The following is a 20,153-nucleotide window of genomic DNA, read 5'->3' on the forward strand; positions in this document are numbered from 1 at the left end:
CTGAAATGTGCTATAGTGTGATAGGCTGAGTGAACAGACTGAACAGAAGCCTGGAACAAGCTACATGCAGCCTGTGTCTCCTGTAGCTGTCAAGGTATCTAGTAATTATGTTTGTAATACTTTGTGAATTTATCAGTTATGGTGATTTAATTACTTTATATTTTAATTTAGAGTGGACAAGACAAAGATTGTTTCTTAAAGACCTCCAAAGTGGCCGGCGGCCATGATGCAACTTCTGTTAAAGTGTGTGTCGCCTGTCTGTCTGTCTGTAAATGTATCTATACCTACAGGTTTGTCTTTTATTTCTATTTTTTCACAGCGTTGAGTAAAGAGCACGTCTAAATGAAGCTGTGCCAGTGTCTTTGGAGTTACATTCCCAGCTCTCAGAGCTTTGGTACCAAAACCCAACCTGGGGATAGGTTGGACCACCAAGTCTGGAACATCGGACTCCTGCCAGGACCAGCTTTTAAAAACTGCCATGTACAGACAGCTTTCTTTTATATGCTAACTAAAGCCTGGAAAGAAAAGAACAACACCTAAGGACTTTTTAAAAAGTCCTGTTTGTTATCTGATGGACAAACAGAATTAAGCAGGAACATGTTTACTGTCCCAGACCCCAGGCAGGACTCTGACCTGCAGTCTGGCAGTCACACCTGACTGCTTATCAACATGCTGACAATATTTTAGTAGTTTATCACATGTGAAGGACAGGTGTGGACATGTCCTCACCCACTCCGGCCTGACGGGGATAGTCCCCTCTTCTCTTTATGTGCCTTCATCTATTTGCTGTCAGTAACTCAGCAGCAGCTGCTCTGTATTCAAAGCAATAATAACCAATTAATGCTTTTTAAAACTCCTTTGTAAAACGTAAATGTCCAGTCCGCTCAGCGATCTGGTGGACTGGACATCATGTGACTTGCGCCTCATGCGCTGCTGCTTTGCAGGAATATCTGTGTTCGGGGAAATGACACAATCAAGCAAAGAATCTGAAAATGGGACGCAAAGTTTTGATATTAATTGTCAATTCTATGACGGCAAAATAACAAGATCCAAGGGGATCACATTTCACAGGTCAGTAAAAAGCTTTAATTAAAATAAAGTGGAGAGTGGGCTAGCTATGCTAGCTTACCTTCAGCGGTAATAATTTAGAAAATGTTAAGGATTGGATTATCTGTCATTTTAGCACATAAGTATATATTCAATGGTGTGTGTGTGTGTGTGTGTGTTAGTATGTGTGAGGCTGAGGGTGTGTGTGCGTTTGTAATACCTTGTAGGGACAATTTTCCTGAGACATACTATGTTGTGGGGCCCCATTGCTCCTTGTGGGGACCAGGCTTCGATCCCCACAAGGGGAAACCCTGTTTTTGGGTCAGGGGTCAGAGTTAGGACCAAGGTATGAATTGAGTTTTGGTTGGTTGGGGTTAGAAAAAGGGTAAAGGTCAAGTTTAGGCTGTAGAAATGAATGGAAGTCAATGGAAAGTCCCCACAAAGATAGCTACACAAAAATGAGTGTGTGTGTGTGTGTGTGTGTGTGCTGGTTTAGCTATTATTTTGAGGACTTGACAAACGACTAACATTGTGTGGACATTTATAGTTGTGAGGACATTTTGCCATTTCAACACAATAAAAACATAATTTTTGAGTTAGGTGTTGGGAAACGTCAAGATTAGTTATAGAAATTAATGGGAATCAATAAAAGTGAATAAATGTACCCTGAGGCAGGAGTGTGTCTTTGTGTGTGGTGGCAGAGCTTAACAAAGGCGGTGCTTACTCATTGCGGCATGCACACTGGATCCACAGCTGGCTGTGAAGAGAACAACAGTCAGACTGAATGTTGAACATCAGCTGCTTTCTCCTGCTGGTTTAAACCTTGTTGGACAGATGGAACATTGGCTGTGGATTATTCTGGCTGCTCTTTTCTCTGGTAAGATACAAAGATCAACATGTTTCCTCTGCATGGAGGAGAAGTCTGGAAAGCTGCTGATTGTTCTCCTTTAATCAATCATCTCTATTGATCCATCTCTTCCTCTGCATGTTCTGTTCTTCCCCAGAGTGTAAAGGGGACTCAGTGAAGCAGACAGAAGGAGAAGTTGTTGCTGCTGCAGGAGAAACTCGGATTCTGGGATGTACCTATCAGACTAGTGATACAAATCATGCTGTGTTCTGGTATAAACAAGAAAAAAACAGCTTCCCAAAGTACATCCTGAAGCAATACTTCAAAACCAAAGAAAATGCTCCAGAGTTCAACAGCAACAGATTCAATGCAGAGATCAACGACAAATCCTTCAACCTGACGATCCAGGATCTCCGTCTGTCAGACTCTGCTGTGTACTACTGCGCTCTGCAGCCCACAGTGACAGGAAACACCAGAACCCTGTACAAAAACCTGCAGTACTCCACAGCGGCCACTAGAGGGCCTCACTACTAGAGGGCCTCACTCCCTGTTAAACCACTAAAACCTGCAGTACTCCACAGCTCCACAGCAGCCACTAGAGGGCCTCACTACCTGTTAAACCACTAAAACCTGCAGTACTCCACAGCGGCCACTAGAGGGCCTCACTACCTGTTAAACCACTAAAACCTGCAGTATTCCACAGCGGCCACCAGAGGGCCTCACTCCCTGTTAAACCACTAAATCCTGCAGTACTCCACAGCGGCCACTAGAGGGCCTAACTCCCTGTTAAACCAGTAAAACCTGCAGTACTCCACAGCGGCCACTAGAGGGCCTCACTACCTGTTAAACCACTAAAACCTGCAGTACTCCACAGCGGCCACCAGAGGGCCTCACTCCCTCTGTTCTTCCTCTGTTTCGTTGGGATTCAGTCTGAAATGGCTTTGTGCTCATTTTAAGTCTTTTGTTCTGTCAAAAGTGAAAAACCTGCCTAATTTATTTCTATAGCAACTTTCAAAACAACAATTATTGACCAAATTTTTCAGAATTACATCAACAGTCATAAGATAGTAGACAGAATAAAAGAGACATATAAAAAGGAATAATTAAATTTTTAAGAAGTTAAGGTCTCTAAGACGTATGTAGCTTCCCGTCTTCAGTCCAATCCAGTTAAAAGAGAAAAGTTTATTATAGGACATTTCATCCGATTTTCTGCTGGGATCTGAATCAAAATAACTGTTGAGTAAAAGAAGAACATATGAAATAATAGAAATTTTAAATACACATTTAATTTTAGATATGAAATAAAAGCCTTACAACACTGCCTAATTTAAAAATGACAAGACTGTATAATTATTGCACAAATATTCAAATCAATTCTTTATTATTATTGTCATAACAGACATGACGACAGTTCATTCAGAGCGTTCATACTCTGCACAGCCTGGTGCTGCACAGGTTGGTGCTCCTATGTAAAATTATCACAACACGCAATAAACCGTTTCAGCGTAAACCAGAGGACGCACAAGACATTTTTATTCTACATTGTTTTAACTGATGGGGTCAACAACATCCAGCAATAATTTTATAAATCAGTTTTATAAATTATGGCTGTTGTAACTGTTGTAACTGATTACACCCGTCTGTGTCAGGATGATAAAATGCTGCTGCTTGTTCTTTAAGGTGAAGGTGATGAGTTTGATCAGCTGTTGGTTCATCGATCAGAAGAGGAAAGAAAATCAGACTTTCAGTTTTCTCATCTCATCTGTCCAAGCAGAGCAGGAATCCTGCAGAGGCTGAGGGAGGAAACGCCCAGGGTGTCTGTTTGTTACAACATGTTTGTTATAACATGTTTGTTACATGGAGTTTAAGAAGAGACCAGAAGCAGCTGAGGGGAACCAGACAATCTAATCATGTCAGTTTTGTTGTAATATCTGGTAGCCAGGGGTGAAAGTAAGGGGGTACGGCAGGGTACTGCTACCCCTAAAAGATTTAGCGGGGGTTCGCAGTACCTGCTAGAGGAGCGGCTGTCTGCTAAAAATCAGTGGGTTCACTGTGCAGCCATGAGTGCTCCCACTAATCAGCCGTGACTGATTAGTTTTTCAAGAACAATCTAAAACAGACTTAATCAGTTAATAAGTAGCTTAACGCCGCCAGGAGGCTGAGAGCAGCACGTCCTCCTCTGACTCCTTATCAAAACTTTCATAACTTTATTAAAGAACAACAAAAAAAGTCAACAAAACGTCTTCAAATTAATGACCCAACAACAATAATGATTTCAGTGATTATTTTTGTTGAGCAATTCTGTGCATTTCGGTTCCATTAACAAAATAACCAGCAGAGCAGGAGTTTAAAATGAACTAATCAACCACCGCTAAGTTCATGAGGATTGTTAATGATTGGAAGATAAATATCAGGCCTGAAAACCTGATATTGTAACGGACTGAATGTTTTTAACATAATCTGTGCTCGGCTCGAGCGGTTGCCACAGCAACGGGTATACTTCAACGACAGAAAAAGAGAGAGAGAGAGAGAGAGAGAGAGAGAGAGAGAGAGAGAGAGAGAGTAAAAAGGTGCGACTGGTTTAGAGTTGATCACCTGTTCAGGTTGTTTTACCTTTAACCTTTACAGCCGCTGTAGTTTCTGAACGTCCTACATACGACAAACTTGGACTAATTATCTCGTTCGTTTGTTACTATAGTCATTCACAACAAACATCAAACACGGTAAATATGTTTCATTAAGTATTTAACAAACAAATGGCTTCTACCGCGATAATTATGTTAAATTAAATTGTCTAATAAAAATAATAGTTTTATTGCTCTCTGGGATCTCGCTTTGCGCTCAGACTCTGAGAGGCTTTTCCTCTAACACTTTGTTTTTGCTTTTTATTTAGTGGAAATATTGATGATGATGAGATTTTCTCCAAAATAATAACCTTTTCCATCCATCCATCCATCCATCCATCCATCCATCCATCCATCCATCCATCCATTCATTCATTCATTCATTCATTCATTCATTCATTCATTCATTCATTCATTCATTCATTCATTCATCCATCCATCCATCCATCCATCCATCCATCCATTTTCTAACACTCTTGTCCTGTTGGAGGAAAAACATCCCAACTTCAGAAGATGAGCTTTAACCTAACAGAGCTCTGTGGTTCCTCCTGTCAGTCTGAGAGTCAGGGTGAGGAGGCGCCGGGTTAGGAAGAGAAGCTGCAGGATCTTCAGAACAAACAGGTCATGATGACCTGTTTGTTCTGACCTGTTTGTTCTACTGATTATCCCTCTGTCTGGACACAGGATCAATAGAACCAGTTTAAAAGATAAAATGAATGGTTATATGCCAGACATGGAAAATTTTCCTGTTTTTTGTAGAATTGTTTTTAGATTAATCTCAAAATTTCTGCATATTTTGGTGGAAATTTACTCCCCTTCGTAGTCGTCAGATAAATGGTTCATTTACACCTGATTAAAGGTGATAGTTAACCCTTTGCTATCACTTTTTGTCCTACAGGCCAGCAAAAAATGCTAAATTAGTTTGTGATTTTTTTAGTTTGTTTGTTTTACTTCCTCAACAATGAACAACATTGTTATGAAATTAATGATCCAAAGAGCTTCGGACTGTTGGCATCATATTAAAATAAAAACAGACAATTGTTTTTCATTTTGTTGGCCAATTTTTCACCATGAAAACATTCATGAAGCAAAAGTTGATGGAGCAGAAATAGAAACTACTGTCTGTCAATAAGGGTCTGTTTTAATAACTCACCTAGTTCAATAATAATAGTAATAATCATAATGCTGCTAGTCTGTTTCTGTTGCTACATAAAGAAAATGATCCTTGTATTTTTTGTTTTGAATAATTAGTGTTCATATGTTGTATCATAATATATCTTTTATCTGTTTGTGTAGTTGGTCATGTATTTGTGAAAGCTGCATATTAGAGTGATAAGAGGTACAAAACATTTTAAACAACAACGTGCAAAAATCTTAAATTTAGCTTTTTTTACATTTAGACTCTAAACAGTAAAGATTTGATGTGTTTAAAGAGATATTGATGGTAATGCAAACTTTCTGAAGGCATTTAAAGTTTTTCTGAAATCGCTTTAAGTTAAGATTTGTATTATCCATCCATCCATCCATCCATTTTCTTGCACCCTTGTCCCTTAATGGGGTCGGGAGGGTTGCTGGTGCCAATCTCCAGCTAACGTTTTGGGCGAGAGGCGGGGTCACCCTGGACAGGTCGCCAGTCTGTCGCAGGGCAACACAGAGACACACAGGACAAACAACCATGCACACACACTCTCACACCTAGGGGCAATTTGGAGAGGCCAATTAACCTGACAGTCATGTTTTTGGACTGTGGGAATAAACCGGAGTACCCGGAGAAAACCCACGCATGCACAGGGAGAACATGCAAACTTCATGCAGAAAGACCCCAGGCCGGGAATCGAACCCAGAACCTTCTTGCTGCAAGGCAACAGCTCTACCAACTGCGCCACTGTGCAACCTAGATTTGTATTATCGACGTGTGAAAATGGACAGACTCTGTGGTTTAAAGTTATACAAAACAGATTAGTTTTACTTTGATTTATTTGCTGAAATTGAAAATTTCTAAGAACTTTAGATTTTTAATCTGGTCCAAAATGGAAATTAGTTTGATGCCCCTGAAATATGGAATAAAAACAAGTGAACCATGGACTATTTGAATGTGAACAAGACTAAAGAGTGAGATAGTTGGTGGTGGAATGATGTCACAGCAAAGGAAGACTGTGATGTCACTGGCAAAGAGGTCTGTGATGTCACTGGCGATGAGGTCTGTGATGTCATCACCTGCAGAATTGTATGTAACACAAATCTGCATATTTTTCATTGCTTGCAATATCACTGACCCGTTCAGACATTGGCAGAGCCCTCTCAAAGCGACCGTTCAGGTACTTTACGAAGCAACGATTTTAATTGATCGGATTTCGGAGAACATGTCACATCGTGCACCGAGATACCAGAGTGGAGTGATGGGGCCCCATCACTCCACGACAAGGGGAGCCCAGCAAAACCCCCAAGGCCGGTTCCCTCCTGCGGACCCGAACGCCTTTCATGGGGAAATCCAACGACTGCGCTCCCTTCTGGAGATGGAGAGAGCCGGAAGGTACGAAGACCACCAGAAACTGGCCCACCTGGAGGCAGAACTGGAAGAGACCAAACTCCAGTTGAAAAGACAGAAAGCTCTCAAGGAAACTTTCATTAACAAGAACAAGGAGGCAATGAGGGAACTTGAGAGAGTAGAGAAGTTCAGTGACCCAGCAGTCCTTAACGCTGCGGCCATTGCGTCAAAGGTCAACAACGACATGAAGGGCAAGAAGAAGAAGTCCTTGCAACAGGACTTCGTGGAGCTGAAGGTGGCCCACATCCTCAGCCAGGAGTCATTTGTGGCTGAATTGCTGGCTGAGAGGAAGAAAAGTCAGACGGTCCAAGAAGAACTGGACCAAGTAAAGAGTACCTACGAGGAGCTGAACTGTAGGTACGAAGCCGATTTTTCTCTCATGAGGCAGGAGGCCGAGACACAAAGGATTTGTGTAGAGAAGCTCAGGGAGCAACAACGGCTCCTGGAGAACATGATGGCTGAGAAGGATGACATGATTCAAACCATGTCAGAAAAGATCGATTTCCTGCAGGACCGTGAGAAACATCTGGAACAAGACCTGGAGCAGACCAAACTTTCCCACAATGATCTAATGTGCAAGTATGACAGCCAGGTTTCAGGACTACAAGCAGACATAGAAACATACCGGCAGATGGTGAACGATCAGGAAGACGCCCAGCTCAAAACAACCAATGAGAACCTTAAGCTCATTAATCATCTCAGAGCCGAGAAGGAGGAGCTCTCTCAGAAAATGTTGAGAGAGAAAACAGTCATGCACAAGATGGAGAATCTGCTGCTGAGTGACCTGGATCGGCTTCACGTTTCGTACGAGGAGCTGCAAGGCAGGTATGACGAAGACATCCAGGGACTACAGCAGCAGCTCCAAACATCGTCCCAGAAGCTGAGGGAGCAGGAAGCGGCTCTTTCTAACAACGACATGAAACAGAGGCTTGTGCGGGAGTTACACCACAGGTTTTCTGCCATGCTGCACCAGCAGGTAGAAAACCTGCAGCTCCTGGTCATTGAGCAGAGAAACGCTTTTCTGCAGAAGTCGGAGGAGGACGAGGCGCTGATGGACAGACTGAGGACAACTAATGCCGTCCTCCTAGAAAACTCAGCCAATGAGATTCACTTCCTGCATCAGAAGGAAAGAGAGTCTCAGGCTGAGTTGGAGACTTTCACATCTTTGCACCAGGAGCTGATCAGCCGGAATGATTCTGAAGTGTCTGCAGTGAAACAGGCTGGCAAAGACCAGCAGGAGATCATCTGTGTGGAAGAGCTGGAAAAAGAAGACCTGATGCCTGAAACTCCAAGAGCTGAAAAGGGACATTTCCAAGAGGAGGAAAACTATGAGATTCATGTCAGCCAGTTCAGATCTCTGAGTCTAGAGGATTTTCCAGAGGAGGAATTCTCTGCAGAAACATGTCAAGGTTGTTCCGCTGGTCTGGAATCGGCAGAAGAAGCAGAAGAAGCAGAGATCCCTGCAGAAACCATCCTGGAGGGTTTGGATAAAACTCAAACCCTCCAGGATGGTAAGAAGAAAAAATCCAGAAATTCTATCTGGAAAAGAGTCAGAAACTTCTTTCGCCTGAAGAAGTCAAAAAAACAACCAAAGACAGAAGAGAGTCAAGATCAGGGTGAAGAATAATTTGGGTTATGAACGGGGCGCCGTGCGACGCTCCGTCCCCCCCCCCCCGACTGCCAAAGTAGAAAAAAGATCCCTTCCCAACCCAATTGGAAAAAACATGGGCGGCACGGTGGTGCAGCGGGTAGCGCTGCGCCTTCACAGAGAGGGTCTGTGTGGAGTTTGCATGTTCTCCCCGTGTCTGCGTGGGTTTTCTCCGGGTACTCCGGTTTCCCCCCACATCTCCCAAAACATGTGGGTCAGGTCAGTTGGTCGCTGTAAATCGCCCCCAAAAGAAACTCCAGATTGAATTAGCCCAACTTTTCCCTTCGCTGCTCTAGCGGCAGACGGTTCGATGCCCCAGCGACACACAGCTCCACGTTTATGCCAACGTATTGATTGAAGAGTCTAAATTCTTCTTGTGATTCTAATGATTTCTGTTTATTTTCGCTGTACTTGTGTTTTCATGGTTTGTCCTTTAGTTTTGCCTTTTCTGCTCACTTTTTGTGTTGAATTGCACTGAATTGCAGCTCGTTAGTTTAAATCTGTGTTTTAAAGCAGATTAGCAAAAGCATCATGCAGTGGCTTTTTCAGGGCGGCTGTGGCTCTGTGGTACAGTGGTCGTCTTGTGACCAGAGTGTTGTAAGTTCGATTCCAGCTTCCTCAGCCACATGCTGAGTTGCCCCGGGGTGGGGCACCTGGCAGCACGCTGCCCCCCGACCTGCATGTCGGCGTGTAAATGCGACTGTAGTGTGAAGCGCTTTGAGTGGTCAGTGTGTCCAGCAAGGCTCTTCACGAGTTCAGTCCATTTACCTTTGATAAATCCTGTTTTATACCAAACATAAAGCTGATTTAACACGTTTGGACCTTTTCAGTTCGGACCCTGAAGAAGCCCAAACTTGTTACATCTGGTTTGTTTGTTATAAGAAGCAAACAGGTTTTATCAAAGATTAAAGTTACTGTGTGATGTTTCTGCTCATCTGTATTTAGAATAACGGATCCAAGATAAGATAACAAACCTCACAAAAAATGCAACTTAACATGAAAAACTGTAGGAAAGGGAAGAAAGAAGAACAATCCATCAAAGTATGAAAACAGAGAATTTAATGAGAAATCATTTCTATTCAGGAAGAAATCGATTCTTAGATGAATACTTTGTAATAAATATAAAGCTTTTGTGTTGTTGAGATATGAGTCGTCTGCAGACACACACACACACACACACACACACACACACACACACACACACACACACACACACACACACACACACACACACACACACACACATCCCCTCCATGGGCTGCCACCTTATCGTGGTGGTGGGGTTTGAGTGTCCCAGTGATCCTAGGAGTTGTGCTGCTGGGGCTTCATGCCTCCCAATGCAGACGGTCCAGGTGAGGAACCAGACCAAGTGCAGCCCAAAGATCCCTGATGATGAATCCGACCGTTGGAAACGGGTTTAGGATGTCAGACGGTTTATCTGATGCTTCATTCATGCAGGTTTTCAAAAGGCTCCTAATCGACAAACTTAAAGTCAAACCAGATCTGCAGGGCCTTTATTGTCACAATTTGCATTTTGTATTTTTGCAAGTGTAACAAACAAACCTTCAAATTATATAATGTCTTTTGAAGAAGTGACAAAACAAAAATATATGTCAATTAGAAAGAACAAAACAAAACTTGATAGCAAAACCTTCATGTTTTTGGTTGAACTTCATTTAAATCCCATTCTGGTTGGAGAAATCCTATAAAACAAATATTACACTGCAAAAACACAAAATATTACCTCGTATTTCTGTGCAGTTTCTTGTGGAATATCTTAGTACACTTAAAAAGACTAAAATAACTTAGAAATAAATTTTAGCAAGAAGTATGAGCTTATTTTAAGTAAATATTCCCTAATATGTCATCAATATTCTGGTTTTGAGCATTTTTAAGTGACGTGTCTCCATTTCGTCACCAGGTGGCGGTAGAGCGCTCCTTATGAAGAATCACCATGACAACACGCGTTCGACTTCGAGGATGCTGAAAGAGCGCGAAGCTCTGTGACGTAATGTGATGACGTTGGAAGGAGAGCGAGCGGGACCCGGTGCTGCCTTCAGGCGCGGCTCCAAAATCTTACAGCCGACAGGAAACATTTACTGACTTTAGGAATGTAAAAAGGAATCATATGAACCTTAATAATTAAATAAAAGATTGTTGTGGTTGTTTAAAATACATTGACGTTTGTATCAAAGGCAGGAAAATAAATATAAACATTTTTACTCATTTGTGGTGAAGTTTGCCGTTTTAAGCTGAGTTTGACCCTTAAAACACTTAGTAACTGTTTTTAGCTTCTAACTGTTTAATAGGCTGAGGCTGTTTATTACATAGTGTTAGAGAATGGTGGATTAACAATGAGTAATAAAGGCTATCTAACATGTAAATACTGTTTTATTAAAGTTGATACAGAAAGTGAACCTTTTAACGGCAGCGGTGTTTATGTTTCCTAACTGTGGCTAAAGCTGCTGCTAGCTGGTTTATTCTCCGACTGGAGGCTGTTTATTTCATACACAGTTAGAGAATGGTAGATTAACAATAACCAGGGGTGAAAGTAGGGGGGTACGGCAGGATCCTGCTACCCCTAAAAGATTTAGTGGGGGTTAGCAGAACCTGCAAGAGGAGCGGCTGTCTGCTAAAAATCAGTGGGTTCACTGGGCAGCGTGACTGATTAGTTTTTCAAGAACAATCTAAAGCACGACTTAATCAGTTAATAAATAGCTTAATGCCGCGCTGAGAGCAGCACGTCGTCCTCTGATTGGCTTAAAACGTTCATAACTTTATTAAAGAACAACAACAAAAAATCAACAAACCATGTTTTCAAATTAATGACCCAACAACAATAATAATCTCAGTGAGAAAAACCCTGTAAATTCTCGACTCTAACAGGTAAAAATCGTGCATAAAAATCCGTGAAGGACGGTGAAGTCTGTTAGGCGACGGGGCCTGGATAATACCTGGATAATACATGGATAATACCTGGATAATACCTGGATAATGCCTGGATAATACCGTGTTAAATGGACGGCGGTGTCCGGCGACGACAGCCGCTTAGATTCCATAACAAAAGTTTGTTTTTATCTGTTTTTTCTTCTTCCAAAATCTCTTTCTGTTTATTCAATGTCACCTGCTGTTTTATTTTGGTTTTTAATTATGTAAAGCTCCTTGAAATGCTTTGCTGCTGAAATGTGCTATACAAATAAAATATATTTGATTGATTGATTGATTGATTAAATTGCACTTAAACCCATTAAATAAAGAATATTACTTTAGATGTAACTAAATATGTAGATTAATTATATATGTGGATATTTTTGCTATGATTTTTCATTTGCAGTGAAATAAGTCATGAAAACATGACAAAATTACAATGTTACATCAGAATAATAAAAACATATTTTACTACAGGAATGTAGTTTTAGTGAGAGATGTGCTCAATGCCAGCTCAGTTATCAATAATATGGTAATTTATTGAATGTGACGTCAATAACAAACAGACCCGAATCGTTTACCAAACCTTTAATCAAACGTCTAAAGGTTTTGATGTCCATCCAGAGCATGAATGACGCTAAATGCACCATGTCAGCCAAAGTTTTCAAATCAGGGAACATTTTATTTGATTTTGGTTACCTCTGAACTATTTTAAATTATTTGAAAATCCCAGATTAACCAACACAAGAGCAACTCACAGGTGCAAAACAACAGTAAAAAACAGAGTAAAAGTTGAACATCAGAGAACATGAAGCTGATCTGAGCCGAACTGGGCAGGATGGGTCCAGACCAGCCTGCAGCAGTGAGGCAGAGCAGGGATGCGTTGAGGTCAACCTGCCAGTAGGGGGAGCAGCACAGGGCTCCTGTCAGCACATGAAGACCGAGCACAGAGCTGCCAGATCTGTTTCTGCTCGCTGCTCAGACATGGCTCCTCTGTTGCTCTCAGTGCTGCTGGCTGCGTTCAGCCTCGGTATGAACTCAGCTCTCTTCATCTGATATCAGAGCAGATTGTTGTTGAGCTGACACTGATCCTGCTGTTGGTGTTTTACAGAATGCAGAGCGCAGACCGACGGCGTGCAGCAACCAGAGAGAGACGTGATTGCTGCTGAAGGAGGCAATGCAACTCTGAACTGTCTCTATAACACCAGTGCATCCAACCACTATCTCTACTGGTACAGACTGGAGGGAGGCAGCAGCCCCACGTTCATCCTGAGCCGCTTTAAGGTTGGAGAGGGGAAAACGGCAGAGAAGAGATTTTCCTCCAGCCTGGATGCCACTGCTAGATCGGTTCCTCTGACGATCCAGGATCTCCGTCCGTCAGACTCTGCTGTGTACTACTGCGCTCTGCAGCCCACAGTGACAGGAAACACCAGAACCCTGTACAAAAACCTGCAGTACTCCACAGCAGCCACTAGAGGGCCTCACTCCCTGTTAAACCACTAAAACCTGCAGTACTCCACAGCAGCCACTAGAGGGCCTCACTCCCTGTTAATCCACAGGTTGTTGAGTCTTTGGACTGAAGACAAAGACAACAGAGACATGAAGCAGTAAAGATCAGAGACAGAGCTGCTGAGGAAGCAGAAAACTCTCTGATTGGTTGAGTTGAAGTGGCCCCGCCCACTGACCTTCAGCTCATCCAATGACATCATTTCCTCCTCCTGCTGCAGTGGAAGAACCTTGTTGATCTGCTGTGTGGCTCTAAGGACTCCAAAGACATGTTGCTCTCCCTCGTTTTGCTTCCGTCTCTCATTAGAGGTGAGTTTTAGATCAGGGATTCTAGTTCAGGTCCAGCAGGAGACAACATCTGGGTCTCCTGTCCTCCACTGGTCCAGACGTGGTTCTGACCTTCAGGCTCCTGTTTGTCCTCTAGAAACAACATGGTTCCTGATCATGGATCAGCAGCATCATCTTCCTCCACTGAGCTGACCATCAGAGAGCTAACCCTGGCAGACACAGCTCTCTGCTACTGCTACTGGAAACACAGTGATACAAAGTGGAGAAGAGGCTGTACAAAAACCTGAACACAGATATCTGACTCCTCTTCAAAGAGGAGGGAAGTGGTATTCACAGCTCAGCTTCATATCAGATGGATTCTGATCATTCCTGCCTGATCAGAGTCTCTGTGGTTGCAGCTGCTAATCACTGAGGAGCTCAGATACCTCACTCACAGGGCGTGTGGGGAATAAAGACACCGATAGAAATGCTACTCTTCCTCATTCAGTCCAGTCAGATTTCTGCTTCTATAGACTTTCCTCCTGATCATCAGACTCCAACAGTTTGAAAACACTTGTTAGGTCAGAATCTGATGAAGAGAATCGTCTTTTCTCCATGCTAAGTTCGTGATGTATGATGTTGAAAAAGAGTCAGTGAGCTGAATTCATGAATTCCATTTATTAATACCAAAATACAGCTGGTCCATTATGACCTGTTACCTTTAAGAGCCAACAGTCAAAATGGCCGCCCAGAACAGTTTCCCTTTGTCTCTCTGAGCTTCGCCCCACAGAGGGCGTTACCTAGTGTGTCATCCCTTACCTCGGCTCCCATTTGCATTTCCTAACATCTGGTTTAGCTTAGCTTTAGCTTAGCAACTAGCTAATAGAGACAAAAGGAAAACACAGAATTATTTATTCTCAACACTGATAATCTGTCGGCTATCATGTAAACAAATGATTGTTTCATTAAGTCAGAAGGGCAAACATGTTTCACGCTCAGCATCCAGCAGAGGACAAACTAAAAACATTTCCTGTTGGAGTCGCTCCATCTGATTTATGTCTGTTAAGCTGAAACTTTTTAATCAAATCTACTCTTCCTTCGCTTCTATCCTGAAGCCCAGAGAACTGGTAGATATTTTCCAATCCTGTTTGACTCGTAAACGTAAACCTTCTCCGAGTTCGTTATAAAATCTACAAGGAGAGACAGAGAAGCTTCGCTCTGGACTAAAACATGGCAGGGAAACGTTGTGTGATGAAAACCATCAACAATGCTTGTTCCCTGTTCGCTTTAGCTGACAAGCTAACTGTCCTGAAACGGAACCACCAGAACTCCAACACAGTGAATCTACAAACGTCTTAACTGAGAAAATGTTGGAATGTTTTCTATCACATCAACACCAAATCTGATGCTCTAATCCAGTGTTTCTCAACCTTTTTTGGCCCAGCGCCCCCCAGCCTTTATCCAGGTCCCTCACCGCCCCCCACCAAAGAATTTGTAGGTTACTTTGCACTGACAATTATTTTATTATTAATGTTACTATCATTATTGTAGATGTTTTGAATCGGCGCACCGATTATGTTTTCCCGTACACTTCAGCGCCTTACGCTCCTTCACCTCGCGCACATAACGGGGTAAATGTAGCGAGTTTTGCCCTAAACGTATCGGCGTCTGGAGGAGGGGGGCTGGGAGGGAGGCCAGCGTATATTTCTACGCTCCTTCGTGGGGGTGCCGATTTATGTTTTCGCATCCACCTGAATAATGTGTAGTTGCGCCCCTGCCCATGGCACTTCAACAACATTATTTTACCTTTTATCTGGAAATAGTGTCTGTTTATTCTTACCATACAGTCTCTGTATTCATTATTGCTCGAAAGGTCTTGCCATACCAGTTTATTCCTCTGTATTTACTTTAGTTTCTTAGTTTATTCTTGCATTTTGTTCTTCATTCATTTCCCTTTAGTTTCATTTGACTAGTTTTATCCTCTCTTGGTTTATTGCTATGTTCACTTTAGTTTCTTTCCTGTTGCTACATTTATTTTATCGTTTATTGACCATCAGTAATCTTCACTCATCACCTGCTGCGCCGCCTAATCGTCATGTTTCACATCATGTGTTGATTTTTCACTGTTCAGCGTCAGATTCTCTGTTTTTATGCCATAATTCACATCTAGTTCGTCGCTCCGTTTTATGTCCCGCTTCTCCTGTTTCAGAGTTTTGCGCAATGTGCGCAGCGTTTTTTTTTTTAACTCCCTAAGATGCAGGACGGTCGGGAAGCGTATCGATGTGGAAAAGGCAGACTGACATAAACCTTTTAAAACAACGTAAACAATTTCTGCCTTCTGATTATTAAAATTTAAAAGTGCTGTGTTGTTCTATCACCCCGTTTCATACCGGACCACTTGCAGCTGCGTGTTAACGCTATAAAATGAACGCTCTCTATCGAGGTATCAGCCATGGAGGGGTTTCTTTATTTCTTTATTTAAATAGGTTCATTTTTCAGAGGGATACAAAGTGAGGGTATCGTGATTTTAGCTACCAGTAGCAGGAGAACGGAGCTGCGCCAAGAAGCTAACAGAAGCTACAAACACTGAATAGAAGAAGAGCTGCCATGGATACAGTTGCAGCCAAACATGATTTAATGTTACACAATACAATAAATCATGTACATTTACATTTAAGGTGTAAAGTTTACCTTCGACCAAACGCCCCCCAAAGGCATCCCAGCGCCCCCCTTTTGTAAAAATGTCCGCCAGCGCCCCCTGCCGTCCTCTGAACGCCCCCTGGGGGGCGGTACCGCCCACGTTGAGAACCGCTACTCTAATGTTTAAGAAAACAGACAATTCTGTCAACCATGGAAACCCAAAGACGTTATACAATGACTGACAGGTTTCCGTGGTAACCACAGGACTGAGGCTGGCCTAGTCAAAGTGTTCAATGACATGAATACAGACTGTGGAAGAACCACAGTGCAGGTTCTGGTTCTGTTGGACCTCAGTGTTGAACATGAATGGCTGGAGAGCAGGTAGGGTGCTCTGGTTCCGGGTCTTGACTGGTTCCGGTTCTGGACTGGTTCTAGGGCTGGACCGGTTCCGGTTCTGGACCGGTTCTGGTTCTGGATCGGTTCTAGGGCTGGACCGGTTCCGGTTCTGGACCGGTTCTGGTTCTGGATCGGTTCCGGGGTTTCTGTTGGGTTCCAGTCCTACAGAAAAAAACTGGGATTTCTTTGTTTGAACAGGAAGCTTCTCATTGAAGAGGTCAGAGGTCACAGTGGGCTTCCCCAAGGCTCAGACCTACAACCTCTTATATCTATAAACTCCCACTGGCTCAGGTTAAAACAGGAAATCAGACCAGTTACCATGACAACGCAGATGCTACACAGCTCTACATTACGATGTCACCAGGTGACCTTTGACCTGACATTTATGGAGGAGTTTTGATTAAATGTATGAGGTTGTTGATCTGTTTTTTGGTTTTCTGTGATTGTAACTGATCTGAGCATGCATCAATAAAAGGCAGCTGTGGCGTCTCTAGTGTTGTTCTGCTGCCGATTCACACCAAGTAGAGATATGTTTCTCTGCCATAAACTGGTTATTGTTTCTTTAAAATGGCTTTTGTGTTCAAGGAGGCAAACTCCAAATTTCTATCTTGGTTTATCTAAACAATCAGAAAAACAAGAATTGAGGTCCGGAGAACATTAACTGCTTTACTAAATCAGCTTCAATCAGCTGGAAGGGGAATTTAAATCCATCCTTTTGGACTAAATCACTGAATCTTAACCATCTCCTGCTGGACATGCAGACTGGGTAACTTTTTTTCTAAGATTTGAAACAAGCAGAGTTTGTAACATCTGATCCATCCAAACCTGCTTTCTCTCCACCAGGGGGCGACATGCTCCAGCAGGCGGCGCTCTCCTTGTGCTCTGTGTTCCAGCATTGTGTCAATAAGAAGTGGTGCTGTGAAGAGAACAACAGTCAGACTGAATGTTGAACATCAGCTGCTTTCTCCTGCTGGTTTAAACCTTGTTGGACAGATGGAACATTGGCTGTGGATTATTCTGGCTGCTCTTTTCTCTGGTAAGATACAAAGATCAACATGTTTCCTCTGCATGGAGGAGAAGTCTGGAAAGCTGCTGATTGTTCTCCTTTAATCAATCATCTCTATTGATCCATCTCTTCCTCTGCATGTTCTGTTCTTCCCCAGAGTGTAAAGGAGACTCAGTGAAGCAGACAGAAGGAGAAGTTGTTGCTGCTGCAGGAGGCTCAGTGACTCTGGGATGTACTTATGAGACCATCTCTGTGACGCCTACATTGTTCTGGTACAAGCTGGAGGAAAACAGTTTTCCACAGTACATGCTGAAGCAACAAACATCGACGATATATAAAGCTCCAGATTTCAACAGCAGCAGATTTGATGCTGACCTCAAAAAAACCATCAAAACCTTCAACCTGACGATCCAGGATCTCCGTCCGTCAGACTCTGCTGTGTACTACTGCGCTCTGCAGCCCACAGTGACAGGAAACACCAGAACCCTGTACAAAAACCTGCAGTACTCCACAGCAGCCACTAGAGGGCCTCACTCCCTGTTAAACCACTAAAACCTGCAGTACTCCACAGCAGCCACTAGAGGGCTTCGTACATCAGGTCACATTAAGATGAGGTGCAGCTGCTGGAGCCAAACTATCCTGAAGCAGCAGCATCTCCACCTGGTTCCTGTCCAGCAGTTCAAACTGGGAGAAGTCAGTGGAAACCAGTGGAACCAGTTAGTAAACCCCCTGGTGTGTCGGAGATAAACTTCCATATATTTAGTTGTTTCAACTCCACTGATACTAACACTGACACTGATAATCGATACTATGATCCAACAGTCTGAATGTTTCTTTATAACAAACATCTGTGAAGGTTTTTGCTTAAAACAATTGAAGGAGTTTTATTCTGAAGAGCTCCTGACAGTCTGATCCTGTTCCTGTAAATCAGCTGCTGTTACCGACTGAAGACACTTATCAGCCTGGAACCTCGCAGCTCAGCGCTGCTGCTGCCATGTTGTAACCAATGAAGCTCCACCATTGCAACCTTGTTGCCATCATCTAGCAGACTGATCAAATACGGAGGCCATAAACGGCCAAACGGGGTAAAAAGCTTCAATCCAACATGGCCGACTTACTGCCTGTTTCTTGCAGATCATTTCTGCAGGAGTTTTCTGTACGTCTGAAAGTTGTCCAAGTGTACCAAACTTCATAGGTGTCCAATAAAAGGTCAATATCTGAATGTTGCCAGGGGGCGCTGTTCAGCTGTTCCTGTTTTTTCACACGACTGATGCATCTGCAAAATTCAGGTTGTTTTCATATGTTTAGGCCTCCAAATAGAAAACTGATTTAACAGAATGATAATAAAGGTTGCAGTCCTTTAAAAAAAGAAAATACTTTTTCTGATGAGTATTTTAAAAGCTTTTAACACAACACAGATCCACTGATTGACCCAAACGTTGCTGTTTTCTGCTTGGCTTCGCTGACCTTGGTGACCTCTGCATCTGGTCAGGTCTATGAACTGGGATCGTCTCCCAGAGCAGCTGCAGCTGATGAACGTCAGACTCACTTGTTGATTTGGGAACTTTTTCATGTCAACTGAAACTTTGGACTCGTTCCTCCGTCTCTGGGAGGCAGAAGATTCTCTGCTCTCCATCCACTTCATTCAAGGAACGACATTCATAAAGCAGAACATCAGGAAAAACTGAAATGATAATTTGGGAATTTAAACTACGCCAAAGTTTTCATAAACTCATCAAAATCAAACCATCAAACAGGAGAAAATATTCTTTAACACAGACCTGAAACATTCAGCAGGACAGCCGTAGTAAGAAAAGTTAGTAGTTCATCAACAAACTGTGGGTTTTATCCAGATTAAACCCAGAGTATTATAAGCCTGGCAGCCCGCCATGCTTTACTTGCCCCCACCAGGCTAAGCGTTGCTTCTTTTTATTTTTATAAAAATAACTGGAAAATGTTTAAATAACGTGTAATTTTTATTTATTTTTTTAATCTTAAAGTGTCTCTGTTGTTCTGAGTGTTTCACTCGTGGAGCAGATTTATTCCTAAAATATGGATTTATAGTTTATGCATTGAGCCGGCAGAGCGGATCTATTGCACAGCCGGCGCCTCAGTATTTAATTGTCTCAATAGAGTTTTATTCAATTAAAAGCATAGAAAAACAGATCAGCATCACACCAAACCATCAAGAAGTCCAAACCATAAACAGACATTAATTACCTGAGAAATGTAGAAAAATGAACAAAATACAAAGAAATATCCTAATGAATTAGAATATAATTTTAAAAGCTTTATGTATGAATATCATCTTTAGCCAGTAATTCCATAATATCCTAAATACTAGTTTAGTTTTCTGAAGGTTTTAGTTTTCTGACCTCAAACACCAGAGAATCTGACCTGGCAGGAAACAGACAGGTTTTCTCTCCCATCCTGTTTTTTCCATTACTTTTGTTTTTGTGAACTGCCCAGCACAGCACATCTGTTTCCTCTGATAGGAGACGACATTCTCTGCTGAAGGCCCTTTTTCTAAACCCTGTTAGTGATTTTATGTCCGTTATGAAAATCAGTCGTCATTTAATCATTATCCAAATCTACCTCAATTAAAATATACTCAAAATATTCATGCTCTAACATTTCACATGCACCAAGGTTAACTGTTGCTAAAGCTAATATAATCAAACTTCACCCCAACTGCA

General features: G+C 42.4%; 1 gene segment (V, D, J or C); it reads left to right on the forward strand.

Annotated features, from left to right (window-relative positions):
- Positions 1-12,008: 12,008 nt before the first annotated feature.
- Positions 12,009-13,457, forward strand: LOC103479967 (T cell receptor alpha variable 13-1-like). The segment is given in 2 exon segments: positions 12,009-12,672; positions 12,754-13,457. Coding segments are annotated over 2 exon segments (489 nt in total).
- The last annotated feature ends 6,696 nt before the right edge of the window (positions 13,458-20,153 follow it).

This window comes from Poecilia reticulata, chromosome 17 (genome assembly GCF_904066995.2).
Source record: "Poecilia reticulata chromosome 17, P_reticulata-male-v2, whole genome shotgun sequence".
NCBI lineage: Eukaryota > Metazoa > Chordata > Actinopteri > Cyprinodontiformes > Poeciliidae > Poecilia > Poecilia reticulata.